Source organism: Schistosoma haematobium, chromosome 1, assembly GCF_000699445.3.
Source record: "Schistosoma haematobium chromosome 1, whole genome shotgun sequence".
Classification (NCBI taxonomy): Eukaryota; Metazoa; Platyhelminthes; class Trematoda; order Strigeidida; family Schistosomatidae; genus Schistosoma; species Schistosoma haematobium.
In genome coordinates this window covers 4658534-4675596 of record NC_067196.1, presented here as the reverse complement: position 1 = coordinate 4675596, position 17063 = coordinate 4658534, and the positions used below count along the sequence as shown (strand labels likewise).

At 37.6% G+C, this 17063-nt stretch overlaps 1 protein-coding gene across 1 annotated transcript; it reads left to right on the top strand.

Moving 5' to 3' along the window:
- The first annotated feature begins 605 nt into the window (after window positions 1–605).
- NOC2L (Nucleolar complex protein 2) lies at window positions 606–10233 on the top strand. Its single transcript, XM_051219624.1, has 7 exons — window positions 606–748; window positions 785–1084; window positions 1550–1692; window positions 4401–4827; window positions 5711–5851; window positions 6878–7009; window positions 9511–10233. The coding sequence occupies exons 1-7, from the start codon at window positions 644–646 to the stop codon at window positions 10168–10170; spliced, it is 1908 nt and encodes a 635-aa protein (XP_051072964.1). The 5' UTR covers window positions 606–643; the 3' UTR covers window positions 10171–10233.
- Window positions 10234–17063: the final 6830 nt, after the last annotated feature.

Sequence of the window (17063 nt, the reverse complement as noted above, 5' to 3'; positions counted from 1 at the left end):
CAGTTTGCGGTCTCAAATTCAATCACCAAACATTTGCTTATTATGGCACAAGCGTCTAAGAGATGAACATTCAACGACTCATAACATCTTGAACACTCCTGAATCTCCATTTAAAACTAAACTAAGCTCCGTGCTGACACAAGACCTAAGAACTACGTTCGGAATTTATAGGCACAAGATGTTCGAATGGCTTGCAGTCACACCTTCAACTATTCATGAGAACTTAAGTCTTGAAACCCAGTACGCAGGATAGTAGTTAATATTAATTTACAGATATTTTTTTATTTTGTTGGTCCATATGCCTAGCCTCCTACTTTGAAGCACCATCGATCTATTGCCACTAGAAATGAAGTTCGTTAAGCGAAAGTTTCTCGTATTCCGTCCATATGAGAGCACTTGAAGAGCACCCACATAACAAGATAAATATTTCCATAAATAAATGTCAGAATAAGTTGAATTATTGAAGTCAAATGGCTATAATACCACACACTGAACGGTATAAAAGATCTGAAGTTACACAGAATCATCAAGAAGCAAGTGTGAAGAAGCCGATTAGTTTGTACAATTTCATGACAAAGATACTGGATATCGTATGCTAACTTTTTAAAACTCAAGGTTAAGGCACCGCACCAACTCCATAGGAATGTTAAAGTCATTACTAAAAAATCCGATCCTAGATCTCAGACTCATCAATAACAAAATACCGAAGATTTTAAGGCATGAAAAGTTGGAGAAAAAGTTTTTCAAGGTCTGTCTAATTATTTTTTGAGAATGAAGTCTCTAGTTGATGGTTAAAACATGGAGTGAAGATGAAGATTCACGAAGACTCCTGGCCTTCCTTAACCTTATAAAGGCCCTTTCGTTAAAAAAAGAATGCGCCGGCTTGTGTATCAAACTTATGTTTGTGGCCTTCGTTAGAAATTGTAAATTCGTCTTGGCGTCAAACATTGCTCAGATCAACTTGATGCGTGAGTGCCTATTGGAGCTATTCGGTAAGAATCTGGACGATGCATACGTACATGCCTTTGTCTACACTCGACAACTCGCGATAACTCTAAGAAAGGCATATAATTCTAAGAATAAAGTAAGTTTGTTAGTCAGTGGTTTTAGTCGCATTTTGCTTTCCTCTTGTAGTTCGTCTAACATGTTTCTGCTTCTGATTAACGTAAATTATGTTTCGAAAAGTGATGCTCAATAGAATTGCCTTATGGCATCACATTTACTATCAATGAGGCTCATGTAAAATTGACGAGTAAATATCTTTAAGTAAATATTCTCATTCACTGAAGTTTTTACCTGTAACGGCCGAAGAACTTTTGGCTTGCCTCGTTCCTGAAAATATGAACTGGTTTTCCGACCATTCATGTAGGTAGCTTGGTATGTTATGAATCATTTCTCCAGTTGGACTAGTTGCTGTCTTGTGACCAATATCACCTGAATGTCTGTCTAATGTTGCTTGTCGTGAAACTAGTTTTATTTCGCATTATTGTTTGTAGAGTTCTACTATGTCCATTTTTAGTAAGAGGTAACACTTTGTATTTATTTCCAGGAAGATATCCAGTCTGTGGCTAACTGGCAGTTTGTTTGTAGCCTTCGCTTATGGTGCGACTTCGCTTCAAAATACGCAGATGTCCATGCTTTAGTAAAGTCACTTATTCATCCACTAAGCCAACTGGTATATGGAACAATCAAGTAAGACTATTTTTACATATATGAAATAGATTTAGTATTCTTGATCCCTGATTAGTAGTGGTTTGCAATTAATTGGAATTGTTGTGAGATTAATTTACGGACGACCTTTGAGCGACGCTAGACTGACCTTGAGAGTATCCACTTTATAACCAGGACCAAATGAGGGTTATAAACCTGTGTGAGGAATTAGAATTATAATTTAAAGTCGATGGTTATTGTTAGAAATTAGATTTCGGGTTTTCATCACGGACTGGCATTAGCTATAGCGCAAAAACTCAATTTATCCAAATGGATGAGTGCATTTCGCGCGAAAATCCGAGACCTGTTATCTTATACGTAATCGGTTCGTCCATAAATTATGGTCTCGTCGGAATTGTTTGCACTAAACTTAATGTTTTTTAGTGTGTCCTTGTTAATAAGTTAATTATTTAGGCTCCTGAGAACCACATCTTTAAAAACGGTCCGGTCACAAACTACTTTTTTCAGGACACTTGATAATTTAAGAATGCCTTATGACAATACATACTTCCTATCAGTAGTTGGTGTGTAATGTAACATATTTAAAAGTAAATCTATCGCATCGTTGCATTTCGTATGTCTTCTTCCAAGTACAATAGGTAAATCGGCACTAAATCCTCTTTTACTCTATTCTCTGTTAAACTCACGCTCAAGTTTATGGTTCACCGGATTTATGAAAGTGAAACTAATAATAGAAGAAGCAGTTTACTCAGGAAAAATAAAACCAGGAAGGGTTCTTTCAGTTAAAGAACGTACGTTCACTTTTATGAAGAAAGTCTCACCAGGATCGCCACTGTCTTCTAATCCGAGCCATATCTGATAACGTCTCTAGCCACTGTGTTGCACCACCCCTAGAACCCCAACAAGGGAGTCGTGAAGATCCAATAGAAGCCAGTTCTGTACAGCTTTCTTTCACGCCACGACACCATGTCGTGCACTGACCACCTCCGCTTTTTCCAACCAGTTTAAGCGTCGGCAAATAATGTACGACGTGGAATTCTCTGGGACGACATTCGTAGAACATGTCCAAGCCACCGAAGTCGATGTTTCAAGATAGTGACATCAGAATTTTCAGCGACGACACAAATCACAGATTAGTTATTATGTTGTGAATTGAAGGCTTATGAACGCAACACAGCTGTTAAGTGGTATCCAGGAATAAAAATATTATGGAGATCAGGGGTAATCAAATTTTAGAAATATGCGAATTTAGCTTAGCGATTGACATGGTTAACAGGGCGCTCCACTGTGTACCACTGTTTAGACCAAAAGTGTAGAGAAGGTAGGTAATCAATTACAAATGCCCTGGTACGGCCGAGAGTGGGGAGAGTCCGCTCTCCCTCTCGAAATGCTCTCACATGGGCACATGCATACAACCACTGACAGGGAAGTCCTACTCACTACCTTCTCGCGGCGGGGGTGTTGTTTACGAAATCGAGAGGACGAAAAGCGAATGTCCGTCGCTTTAACCGGGTTGGTGGACACGGAGAGCGCACCTAAGGGAGTTGGAAAACCCTGATTCCAAACCAATGGTGCACATGGGCTGGCTCCAGTATCCTGAAGGAACAAATGGCGTATGAACTAATCGTTGGTCACCGGCTACCATTGGAATGCATCTCTTGACGTTGCTCCACTGCCCTGTGGATCAGACCTTCAGGTCGAAGGCTCCGAGTGTGGCCCCCTAAGAAAACCACCTGCTTCGGTTTGGGCACCCAAGCAGTATCACAGCCCTCACACAAATCAAATGAGATCTGTGTGGCTCATATGTGTTTGGTGCCCCTTCTACCGATATTTATGTGTTCAAATAATAATAATAATAATAATAATAATAATAATAATAATAATAATAATGATAATAATAATAATAATAATAGCTTGTTAGCATGTATCAATAGTAAGGATTTACAATCCCGAAAACCCATGACTCTTAATGTTTAGACGTGTCTCATTTTTCACTGCATTTGGACACATTTCAACTATTCATTCGCATAAGATTCATTGATTAGTATGGTTCGACAAGCAATTTATTGTAATGCATCAACCTAGTGCTCACATACTGTTCAAAATAAAAGCAAAAGACTGGTAACAATCATAGTAACTCACTAATAACTCCATAGATCATAGTTTTAAATAATGCCATTTTTAGTCTAATAGTATTTGTCCTAACGTGCTGATAGATCTTATTAATAAGCTCCAACCTAAAGAAAACTGGCTTCAGGCTTCCTACAAGAGCTTTGTAAATATCCAACACTTGATGCAACTGAAATTTCAAATAAACTAGACCCACATGTTATAGGTAACAACATAAGCTTTGCCTTTTTGTCATGAAAAACTGAGTGGCCAAAAACCAGTAAAAAAATCATGTAAGATCAAACCATCACTTTATTTTCATATCGATCTCTTAAGAAGTTTGTACTTGACTTCAAGTATGATAGGATCTTAGCGAATTACCCTATGAAATAAAAGTGGGATAAAGGCCTTTCCGTTTGCCACGATATTCGATAATACGACCGGTAGTCGACATCCCATCACAATTGGATACTCGATTAATGTGCTATACATAGTCTGGATCACGTTATAGAAACTACCAATTGTTAAAATGGTAAGATGGAAACGTTTTTGTCAGTTGACTTTCAACACATCATTTCCTCAAGAAATAACTCTGAAGTTTAAATCTATCCTACTAATAGATTAAATAAAGGTCAACGTTGGTTACCGTTGCATTTCCATTGCATTTCTATGCTTCATAACATGGCTGGAGTTCCTGTTCTATGCGAAGCAAACTTGTCAGAAGGGAAGCAAACGTTGGTGGAAAATAACGATCTTCGACTGCCACTAACTGGCAGAGCTTTATCTGCAGATAATCGTTTATTAATACCTACTTTACCAATATTGCTAGATGTATTTCAACTAGTTAACTTTAATCAACGATCTGGACGTGCTTCAAATGCTCCTTTAGATTTACGCTTGTTGCTTCACTTTACACCTAGTCAACTACGTGAAACCGCATCAAATGATGCCATTATTAGTTGGCTATTTGATTTATTAGCAGAATGTATGGCATTACATGCAAATTCAATTGCTTTTCCAGAGTATTCACTGCCTTTTATCACTGAAGTGAGTCTGTCAAGTATCGCTTTATTTGAAGAATTCATGTATATATTTTGGTGGTGTTAAGTTCTCTGAGCTAGGTAGTTTAATTGTTGAGCATTTATCTTCATCTTATGCATGAAGTAGGCGCTAAAAATAACAGTGGATGCTCAGCAATTAAACAGCCTTGCTCAGAGAACTTAACACCACCAAAAGTATCCACCAGACACAAATTTTCTTCATTATATCCTATATATGTTTAATCAGTCATGATCAACGTTAGACTTAAAAATAACTGTGTATTGACCTAAGTTGATTCATCAAATCAATATAGCAATACAAAATTAATATGATAACAGGGATTCCATCATATGTGAACAACTTTACGAAGACATAATCAAATACTAGTTACCTCTATAGATCTCTACTTTAAAAGGCCACGTTTCCTAACCATAAAGTAAAATCAAGTAAATTCGTATTTAGTGTTTCAGTCCATAAATGAACAGATATTTCACTCACACCGAAAATATATATTCGTATAAGGGTTAGTTATCTTACCAGACTTCTCGAACCTTAGTAAGTAAAATTGGGTTCAAGTTCATTGGTTGTAACTATAATGTAAGTCAGTTCCACAAAAGACTAGGAGCGCTAATCAGTATTCAAAACTTCGATTTGTGACGTTCTCACTTTATATCTCTATGATCAAAATCGAATGTCTAAATCACTATTCCACAGCTATGCCATCATAAAGATTGATGTACCTATACTACAAACTTTGTGCTAATAACTTGAGATAAGTATTTATAGCTAAATGAATATTGTAGAAGTTGAAGCTACTTTTTCCCATTATTATTAGCTATAGCTACGACATACCACATTATATAATGTACATTTTATTTATTTATTTTAGGTAAAACAATTCTTACATGTTTGTCGTGTAGCCAGTTTTTGTAGACAGATGAAAGCTTTAATGATTAAAGTACGCGAACATTCAGAATGGATTATTAAATGTCGAAGGCGTGTTCGGAATTTAGCTAGTAAGAATGAAATGGTAAGTAAATTAGTTCATTGTTGGTAATGATAATTTTGTTGACTGGTGTTCCCACTTTTTGTGTCACCTGGTTAATTGTTGGTAGCAATAAAGTCTAATACTTGCGTTTCTTTCAATCTGGGATTGACTAATCAACTGGTTCTACATAGACCTCAGGATTGTTGTCCAGAGTAGATACTCTAAATAATTTGTGATGAAATTGTTGTATTCAGGAAACCCGCACAGAACCTACACGTTCTAAAAACGACTGATCACAGCTCAGTTTCGCGTTTCAATACAGGGATAACTCAAAACTTTACCAATAATAATATCGGTAATAACATGTTTGGCAATTAAAAGTCGACATTGGATTGTCCCTGTTGCTGAGAACTCTCATTCGTTAGCATATTTTTTTAATAATGAAGAATGAAATAGTTTCAGCACAATAACTGTGTTGGCGTAAATTGCATTTGCATTATCAGTACAGGAAAAAATATCCCATATATTAAGTTCCTTTCAATTAGCTCACATTATCGGGATATATCCGACAAAGGTGAATTACGTAAGATAACTCGGAACATTCGAGGTGAAAATCCTGTAAGGTTGTAGGTTTGCGCCAATTATATTGTTAACAATCTACCCACACTTGCTTCATGTGGTAACCCACCGGAAAATGATTGAAAAGTTTGTGTATCTGGGTAGCTTTTTGAGTATGTTAGTAGTGTTGGAGTTTAAATCAATCAACGTATTATTAGAGTCAATGTAAATAATACAAATCTTCATATATGGCGCCGTTACAACGTCAATTCTAACTCAGGTCATTTAGTTGTTATGCAGCCTCTCAAAAACAAAGATGCCCAGAAATTTTGTGTCTGGTCAATGTTGTCCCCAAATGACTACTCATAACCGGTGAAATTACCTCTTTATTAATGCCAGCAGTGTATTCGGGCACAATGACAACAATAATTATATTAAAAAGCCTATAAAAATTATGATTTATGTAACGACTTCATCTTTGTATTTGGTTTCTCTTCTGTTTTTCACTAGCTGAACATTGAGTCGACATGTACTTTTATCGATAGTTCAAACAAACTTCTACCATTTTGGCAATTCTATGTACAACACAAACAAATTCGTTTTAACGAGTTGAATCGCTTAACTGAGAGTAATAAAAAGGAAGTGAGTAACCTTGTATCATCTAATTTTTCTATGATATTTATCGTTGGTTTCTTCTATAGAGAAAAAGGTTAATTACTAGGCCTTATGTGCAAATCTAATATGTGAATCCAGGCAAGTTAATGGAAGTAGCAGGTAAGCACAGAATTTGATTAAAAGCCGATTTGGATGGTGGCTAGCATTGGGATCCAGGACACATGTTTCGTCCCGTCTTGGACTCGTCGATCAGACGTACCTGCATTCCACAGTTGATGCCCACATCAGGACTCAAACTCGGTACCGTTCGCTTCGAACTCCGTCTCTCTATCCACCTAAATATTAAGTCCAGATAGTCACTGGCTTGTATAGTAGGGGGAATTTAACTTCATTTGTATTGGTTTTCTGAATCTTTCCATTGATGTTTAGAACTGCAATTGACCAGTCCCTTTTGGTTTGTGTCTATCCAGTCCTAATTGTCTCTATATTGTCATTAAGTCACAAGTATTACAATCAGAGTTGGATGATGGCCAGTAGTAGAATTCAGGACCCGTCTTCACCCCGTTGTACAAGCTATTACCTATGGAATGCGATAATATCCGGCTGTCGAGTCTCATTAAGGATGAAAGTGCGTCTTGCATTCCACTTTTAGTCCCTATCAAACTCTGCTTGTAATGCTTATGACTTAATAGAAATATCAAGGCAACTTGCACTGGGTTCGCATATACCAAAAGCGACTGGTCGATTGCAATCCTAAACATCAACAGGAAGATTCAAACAACTAACACAAATGAAAAGAAGTTATTATTCTATTTTTAATTGAGACCTAATCAATGTTTGTAACTCTTAGCTCTATCGGTAAAATAACGAAATGATTAACTGATTCGAGTTCTTCAGAGATTTGACTTTCTTTAAAATCTTTCTTTCAATCAATACTATTTCTCATGGAGAAGGATATTACTTGGTATTCCCAATTTTATGTTTAGCAGAATAACACGCTTATATAGAAAGTATTAGGCACAAAAATAAACATCGATTAAATATCATTTGATAAATAAGCGATTGGATAGATAATATGAATTTTGTAAGTAAACTCATTCACCAATAGAATTAAGATCTAACTGTTAGGATTGCACCCGAATGCCCTGGTACGGCCGAGAGTGGGGAGAGTCCGCTCTCCCTCTCGAAATGCTCTCACATGGGCACATGCATACAACCACTGACAGGGAAGTCCTACTCACTACCTTCTCGCGGCGGGGGTGTTGTTTACGAAATCGAGAGGACGAAAAGCGAATGTCCGTCGCTTTAACCGGGTTGGTGGACACGGAGAGCGCACCTAAGGGAGTTGGAAAACCCTGATTCCAAACCAATGGTGCACATGGGCTGGCTCCAGTATCCTGAAGGAACAAATGGCGTATGAACTAATCGTTGGTCACCGGCTACCATTGGAATGCATCTCTTGACGTTGCTCCACTGCCCTGTGGATCAGACCTTCAGGTCGAAGGCTCCGAGTGTGGCCCCCTAAGAAAACCACCTGCTTCGGTTTGGGCACCCAAGCAGTATCACAGCCCTCACACAAATCAAATGAGATCTGTGTGGCTCATATGTGTTTGGTGCCCCTTCTACCGATATTTATGTGTTCAAATAATAATAACTGTTAGGATTAATTCTTACCTACCATAATAATGCTGAACAATAAGCATAGGACTTTGGTATTTGATTATAGACACATTTTTGTGTATGATTGAACCACTGAGTGTGTAGTGCTGATACTAGAGACTAACTAGACAATTGTGGGTCAAATGATTGAACTTTGAACCGTCATCTACTTAGTGGTCTGTCTACAACTCTTTAAAACCGTACACTCCTGACCTTTCCAACGGACTATGCAGTATGTTATCAGTCAGTTGCAAAGTTGATATGTGGTGTAACGTTTCCTACTTTTATAAATTCGAAATATCATGTAGTTCCACCGAAAGGACATTCCATATTGGTTAATTCTCCATAAAGCACTTTGTCTAACTGTCATAACTCAGATGTTATCCTACTTTCCCACAGTTCTGGTGTCATTTTTTAGGGAATTAGAATTCTGTATGACAGAAACATACTTAAGACTACTGGTCTTGCATATGGAGTGCGTAGATAATCCTATTTTCTGCGCAGTGGTCTGACTCGAGATATCTGTTCCGTTCTGTTTGTGACTGGTTAAATAAATGTAATTGGATTCCGGTGTTTATGTTCTCGGTGAAGCTTAAACTTAGTGCTGTCTCTTCAAGCACGATTATTTATCTATTGGTAATTCATTTACCCACTACTGACTCATATACTTGGCCTTCAGTTCTATTTTAAATGTGATAGCTAATAGTATTACTATCTAGTTGAACCTATAATCTATCGATTGAAACCCAAATGCTTCAACCACAATGCTACCGCACCATCATACCACTAAATGATTACAATGTATTTTCGCTAATAGTCTCCATAAACTTTACTTATAATTATTGGTATTATTTTCCTCTATTCTACAGCCTATGCCAAATACAGATTACAATTTAAGTAAACGGAAAACAGAATCTGACAGTTCCAACTCTGACTCCGAACATAGTGATTCATCCTATGATATTGATGATGGTAAAACAGTAACACATGTATCTAAGTCGAGAGTCAAGCAGAAAAGTAAAAAGGAGAAGACAAAAAAACATGAAAAGAGTGGTGTGAATAGTAAGAACGAGGAACCTAGCAAACCTACGCTAAACACTGATGAAAGCGATGAGAGTGACTTTGATTTAGAAGCTGCTTTAATGGATGAAGATGATAAAAGTGTTAATAATTGTGATCTAGATGAATTGCCAGATTTTGAATTAGAAGGTGTCTCCACCGATGAGTACAGTGATGAAGAGGATGAGTTATCAAATGATGTTGATAATGACCCAGAGAATTTCGAAGGAAATTCTGATATCGAAATGACTGATTTATCAAAATCTTTAAAAATTTCTAAGAAACAACAAAAAGCAAAGACAACAAAAAAGAAAACTAACAACCATGTAGTACCTAAACAGCTAATGAAAAAATCTGCCAACAGTACTGAGAAACCGAAAAAATCAAAAGTTATCAATAAAACTTCAATTAAAACATTAAAATTGACTAAAAACAAACAAGATTTTAAAAAAAAGGCTGAGACGAAATAGAATTTAACGATCAATAAGTGATTTTCATTTTTGATAACTGTACATAGAAAAATGTTTTGATGAGCTCCGCCTTTTGGTATCCTATATCAACCTGGGTTTGCGTATCGAGACAGTTATAAGCGATCAGATCAAAGCATAGTTATGTAGTCTCAGTACTTGAATTCGTTCCAAATGAGTTCCTGTCTAAGCTATGTTTCATGCCTTATCAGAGGATATCACTCTATACCACAGTCTGAGACATCCCACAACAATCTATTTGATTAAACGGGCTCTAGTATACTAATTTATCAATCTGTCATGTGTACTTTTATTTCATTGAACTGTATTCAACATTACTAAGATTATAAATGTGCATGCTTAAGATTATTGTTGTTGACATCTACTCAAGAGGATCTTTATAGCTTAGAAGGATTTTTGAAAGTGTTTTTTTAGCTGGATAGTTTAGTTACGAAGCTTTCATTGTCCTCCTAGACAAGATCACCACATACTCCAAATAGATCACTTCTTGAAGTGTTGGTAATGTTGTGTAGAAAGGCATTAAAAAGTTCACAACATAAACAGCTTATGGTAATTGATGCAGGTATGTATAGCTAAGTTTATTAATCATATAAAATCCTGTAGTTGGTGAAATTCGGTCAATGGTGATATTTCACAAGTTTTAGTCAGTTTCTCTACAGCAGTATTGTTTGCAGTCATTGATCTTGTGGATAGCCGTACACCATCACATTTTAGCAACGTTGATTCGAACCTTGAGGGGAGATGGATTGTTTGCTCAATGTACTGGACACTTTCACAGGTAAAACCCTATATCAATGTTTCCTCTCGTAGTATGCCATACAGCTCAGTCTTGATATTCTGTTATCAACGTACATCTGATATCAAAAGAATTTTAACACTACTTCTGGAGACTTATCTAGTTTTGTTCTGTTTATTACCAACTTTGGATGTCACTGTATTTTTCACAGTAAGGTTCCAAGTCACTACCACCATTTTCACAGCCATTTGTACCTAAACTGGTGTTGTTTCTTTTCTGGTCACCAGGGTTCGAGAACAATTAAGAATCAAATTACTCTAATAGCCGATTATATTAAATAAGACGAAAATTTTGTCCATCTTTATCGAACAAGTTGGAGAGATACTAAATAGCAAGTGTGTGAAAACCGAAGATCACTTCGTAAGTTAAGGATTATCTAGTAATGACATTAATATGTTAGTTTCTCTCGCGTCTTAATAATGTCATTTTGAGAAATAATAGTGTATCATCGATTAATTTAAGTAGTTGTGAGAACTTGGTTTAAGTCCCAAGCAGATGCGTGTTCTAATTATTTGTTAAACAGTTCTAATCATTTTGAAGAAACCAGATAGTTATGATTTCTTAATCTTGAAATGGAATGCAAAATGTGTTGTTTACTCAGTCCCGAAATCGAATGACAGTATCGACAAAATATTTAGATATCCGTTTTGTTATTTCCAAACTAAAGTGGTTTGGAATTAACTGTGGAGGTCGGTTCAGACACCCATGCTCTTGCCCATTCGAAATTTAAAACAAGTGTTTGGGTAGGGAATGATTCTATTAATTGTTATCAGTTTAAATGCACATTATTACCTAAACAAATATCATCATCCAGTTATTCAATAGTGGAGAAGATTTAAGGTCAACAAGAACCAGTCAACATCGAGGTGTACAGGACAAGCTGTGAAATACTTATGGAGAAACTCGAACGCTTCACTTCTATCTGAAGCTTGTACTGATGATGTCGTTCAGAAGAACGATGAGAGCTTCACGACCAAACCATCCAACTCAGAGAACAAAACTGCATCAAATTTATTCAATAACTAATCATATATAAATTGCTTTAAGTAGATAAACTGGTAAAAGACATAGTATAGTTAACAATTTCAACAAATAAATGTTTCTATTGGTGCAGGTATATAATTCTGTTCTTTCTGGAGAGATCACAAACATTTTTTTCAAAAGTTTGTAGTGGTAAACATCCCCCCGAAATCAATAGTTCTGTAAGTCTTCGACATTTGACGCTGACCGCATTAGTTTTACTGAACTCACCTGGCTGAAGGCGTTCGGTCACACATCCACACCAGATTACGAGTGGGTACACCGTTCTACGAATCCCTTTGAACAACTAGCCAGCTTAGACCAAACGTTCCTTCGACATACCAATAGCCTTCCAAATATAACCTCGAACTCCACTTATGATGATTGAGTTGACATACTTTGATTATAAAGGTGTTTCTGGTTAAGGCGTTATCAAACTCCGATTACTTATGACAAATTTAGTTTGATAATTAACTCTATAAAATTAGCAAAGGTATTAAGAATCACTTATTACGATGCAGTGTTCTGGAAGTGTGCTTCAATTCGCAGTCAAAAAATGTACAGTCCAAGCAACACAAAAGGGTGGATTAATCAATATGGGAGTCGCCAGAATCAAAATGTTAAGTGAGACAACGTAGAAATAGTTTAGGAGGAATTCAGTGGAATCGTAAGAAAGACTGAAACCACAACAAAAAAATAAATGGTACCGTCTCAGTTACAACCAACAACTCGACGAGATGTACGAATAGTAACTTCACACTTATAAGTAAAGCAACAAGTTACAGAACAAAATGTGTATGAAAAGGGATTCATATGCGCAACGTGAAAGGATCTTACAACATTATGTGCGTTGAGATCAAGCGGAAGTGGTCTCGACTGGATAGTTGATCTTTTTCCACCACACCTTGCAGACATCATTCTTCAATTCTGACATATTGACTTATGAATTGTCCCGCTAGATAAGGTGCACTGACGATTTTATAGCAAACTTTATTTACCCTTGTTTGTTAGGTATTTAACAATGTTTGTCTCAAAATCTTACTAATTTCGAAAAATTCCCGTATTGTGATTTAGAACAACATATATAAGTGAACAATATTTTATACGAATATTCGTCGATATTAAAACGAATAATTTGACAAAAACTGGATGCCGAGTATCGCGAAGTTATTATATTTGAAATAATCTCAGCGATTGAAATTTATATAATTCCAATGTTTTGTCCAACAAACCTGTCTGGACTTCTTCAAGATAATAATCAAGGGAATATATAGCGTATAACAATCAAATCTATGCTGTGCTAATCCAATCATATTTGGATGTTGACTATAGTAAAACTAGCATTTCTCGATCGTTTGGTTGAATGACGACATAATAACAATTTTAGTAGTTGATATCATGAGTCAATCGAAGCTATACAACCATGGAAAACCTGGAAGCACTGGACGACCGTTTCGTCTCACTGTTGGACTCCTCAACAGTGCTCATCCATGATCCGCCTAGCGTGACAAACCTTAAGATCCAGGATTTTTGGATAGTTAGGTCTTGAAACCCAATGTTTCCGAGACCTGTATGGGTAGAACGAGTGATTCTCACAACACCTTAAATGTGTACTACACAAACTCTCATAGTCTTAGAAATAAAACGTCTGAGCTAAGTTTTAAGGTAGGTGGATTAAGTCCCGATATCATTGTTGTCACATAGACGTGGCTCATTATAGATGTAGACTGTTCTCTAATTATGTAAGGTACATCTGTATTAGAAGTGATGGAGTTATAAATCGCGAGGAGGCATAATATCACATGTTGGGAACCACTCGTGTTCAATTGAGCACATCTGAGAGTCAGTCAGTCAGTAACAACGTAGAACTTCGTACGTACGTACATCAGTTCGAGTTGCCACACCACATTAGCACAGAGATGCAGTGGTCGATTCAAATCCCGTAGTGCTAGATGTAGTAAAATTATAAGCTGTAATCAGAAAAATTGGGGTTTGATGATGTTAATCAAGGAGTATAATCCAGTGAAATAAATTTGGAAAGAGAAAAGTGAAAGGGACATGAAGAATTCAGATTAGAATTTGGGAGAACACAGAGAGTGAATGCACCTGTGCCATTGCAAACCATTTTGATCCATGTCATTCAGGCTCTCTAACCATCGGTTGCTTTCATCTCGCGGTCCCAAACCAGGTAGTCTACATCTACCAATATGACTCAGTTCACTTGTCAGTGACTTCATGGACTTGTGCCATGTTTTGGTCTGGCCGCCCCCATCTTTCTTCCAAGCTACTCCTATACAACAAAACATCGCACATCGAGGCATTCGGTGGTTGGGCATACGTAACACATGTCCCAGCCATCTCAACTGATGAAGTTTCACTACTTCATCAATTGATTTGCCATCCTTACCTAGTACCCGTTTCCTAACAACTGTGTTACTTACTCGATGGTCCCAGGATATACGAGCAATGTTTCGAAGACACCTATGATCGAATACTAGTAACCTACGAATATCCTCTACTCTTACCGGCCATGTTTCACTGCCATAACGTAGGACGGAACGAACTGCTGCGCAGTAAACACGTCTTTTGGTTGGTTGACGGATATCTCGCCTACGCCATAAATGACACAGGTTGACGAAAGCTAGTCGAGCCTTCTGTATCCGTGCTGAGATTTCGTCACACACCAAACCACAAGGGCTGATGAGACTTCCAAGATAAGTGAGGCGATCGACACACTCAACTACTTCACTCCCTATCACTAGTTCGGGTGTCGATGTAACCCAATCCTGAAGCAACATTTTGCATTTCGAGGGAGAGAATCGCATCCCGAACATGCTTGCATTGTTGCTTAGAGTGGTCAGAAGACTGCATTTTGTCAGCGTCTTCACCAAATAAAACTATGTCATCAGCATATTCTAAGTCAACAAGTGAACATCCCGGTAGAAGTTCAACCCCTGTAAATTTAGATGAGGAGAGTGTTATTTCTAAAAGTACGTCGATCACAAAGTTGAACAAGAATGGAGAGAGTGGACAGCCCTGACGAACAACACTTGAGGTCATCAATTCTGATGACAGTTCGCCATAAGCTCTCACTCTACCAGTTGTGTTCGAGTAGAGAGCCTTTACAAGGTTAATGTACTTCTTTGGTACTCCTTTCAGTGACAAACACTGCCATAAAACCTCATGATCAACAGAGTCGAATGCTGCCTTAGGGTCGAGAAATACTACCATTGTGGGGCGTCTGAATGTGTGTCTGTGTTCTAGAACTTGACGTAGTGTGAATATCTGATCTATACAACCACGTCCAGGTCGAAAACCAGCCTGATTTTCTCTAGTCTGTTCTTCACGAGCTTCGGTTAGGCGTCGAAGTATTATTGAGGCTAATATTTTAGACACTATATTAGTCAAACTGATTCCTCTGTGATTGTAACAAGAGGACTTTTGTCCTTTCTTATAGACTGGCACAATCAGTGATCGAGACCAGCCAGATGGGATTACGTTCAGTTCCCAAATTCTACCTAAGACCTCAGTTAATCTCACTGCTAATACTGGACCACCATCCTTAAAAATCTCAGGAGCAAACCTGAGACGCATGATAGTGGTACATGTGAGGTATACTTGGCACAGCTATAGCTCGTTGTACAATTAAATCTAGACATGGGTTATTAACTATAAGAGGAGTGTACCGTAGTCCATGATGTCTAGCTGACGAGTTTGCCTTTAGTCATATCTGTCCTTGAAGTATGGTCAACTGTTGTCTCATCGTTGGAGATTTCAACGCGCCGCATATCAACAGTATGGAGTTTACAACTTCGGATGGATGTTTTGTAAACAGCCTGCTGTTGACCATTATTCGGTGTGCACTTGTGCAATCTTTCGTAAAATAGACACAGTGACTTCGAACATGAACCGCGATTGCTGGACCTTGTCTTTACACACCACTGTGATGGGCGTTATTGACAACTACCACCTCCCCCAACTTGCAGTGATCACGTTGTACTGCACCTTGATTTTCGGACACAATATACAGTATGTATCTGCTCCGCCCCGTCCCAATATCTGAGGTGCTAATATTCCGGCAATCAGAGACTGTGCTCTCTAAAAGGACTGGTCGGTCAGTACAGATGGGTCTATCGAAGACATTCGAGTCCGCAACACTACTGTTCACCCTATGGTCAACACGTCGACTATCACATGAGGAAACTCGAAGCCGTGGAGATATAAGAAACACTTCTGGAACTTATTCTTGCCAAAAACCAGTTAAGCGTGAATACCGAAAAATCCAATCATTAATATAATACACTCTCACTGTCATCCATATGTAAAAGGAACATGGCTAGATGCCACCACTCATGAAAGACAGTTGGCATATTATCAATCGTGAGGCACTTTGCTGGGGACCAACTAATATTTAGACCGATCATGAATATAACGGACTACAATCGTCATTCATATATGACAAACAAAATAGAATAGCACACAGTCCCCCTTCTTTCATTATTCATTACTAGTCATGCCCTTATGCTACTCCCCTTCATACTCCGAATCTCTCGAATCTTCAAAGTCGCATAGTTTTTTTCCATGAAGTCCCATTTGAATTTCTATTTCAAGTTGACAGATAACTAACCAACCCCATGAGTGCTTCTAAAATCTGCCCGGTCGTAAGCTTGCAATATAATAATTAATTGTGAACTCCTCCTTAGTTCATGTTTTAAAAGTTTAAAGAACTTTTTAGCGTCTAAACGTTTCGTTTTCATACTTACTTTTCGTCTTACTCAGAAATTCTGCAACTCTTGATCAGTTGTCTTTATCAGTCACGAAAACTAAATGTTAATAATCCGAGAATAAGCGAACTGATGTTCCAAAAGTGACTTTTTCGTTTACCATTTCTTTCCCATCCTTCTCTTTAAAACAATCCAATATTGGAACATCTTGTCAGTCCTACCCCACCAGTTATATCCCTCTAAATTATCTACATGGTCGGACGACTAGGTTCAAAGTGAGTAGCTTGCCGATTATTTGTGCATTGCAGAAGCGTTGGCGATTGGTCGTTGTATAC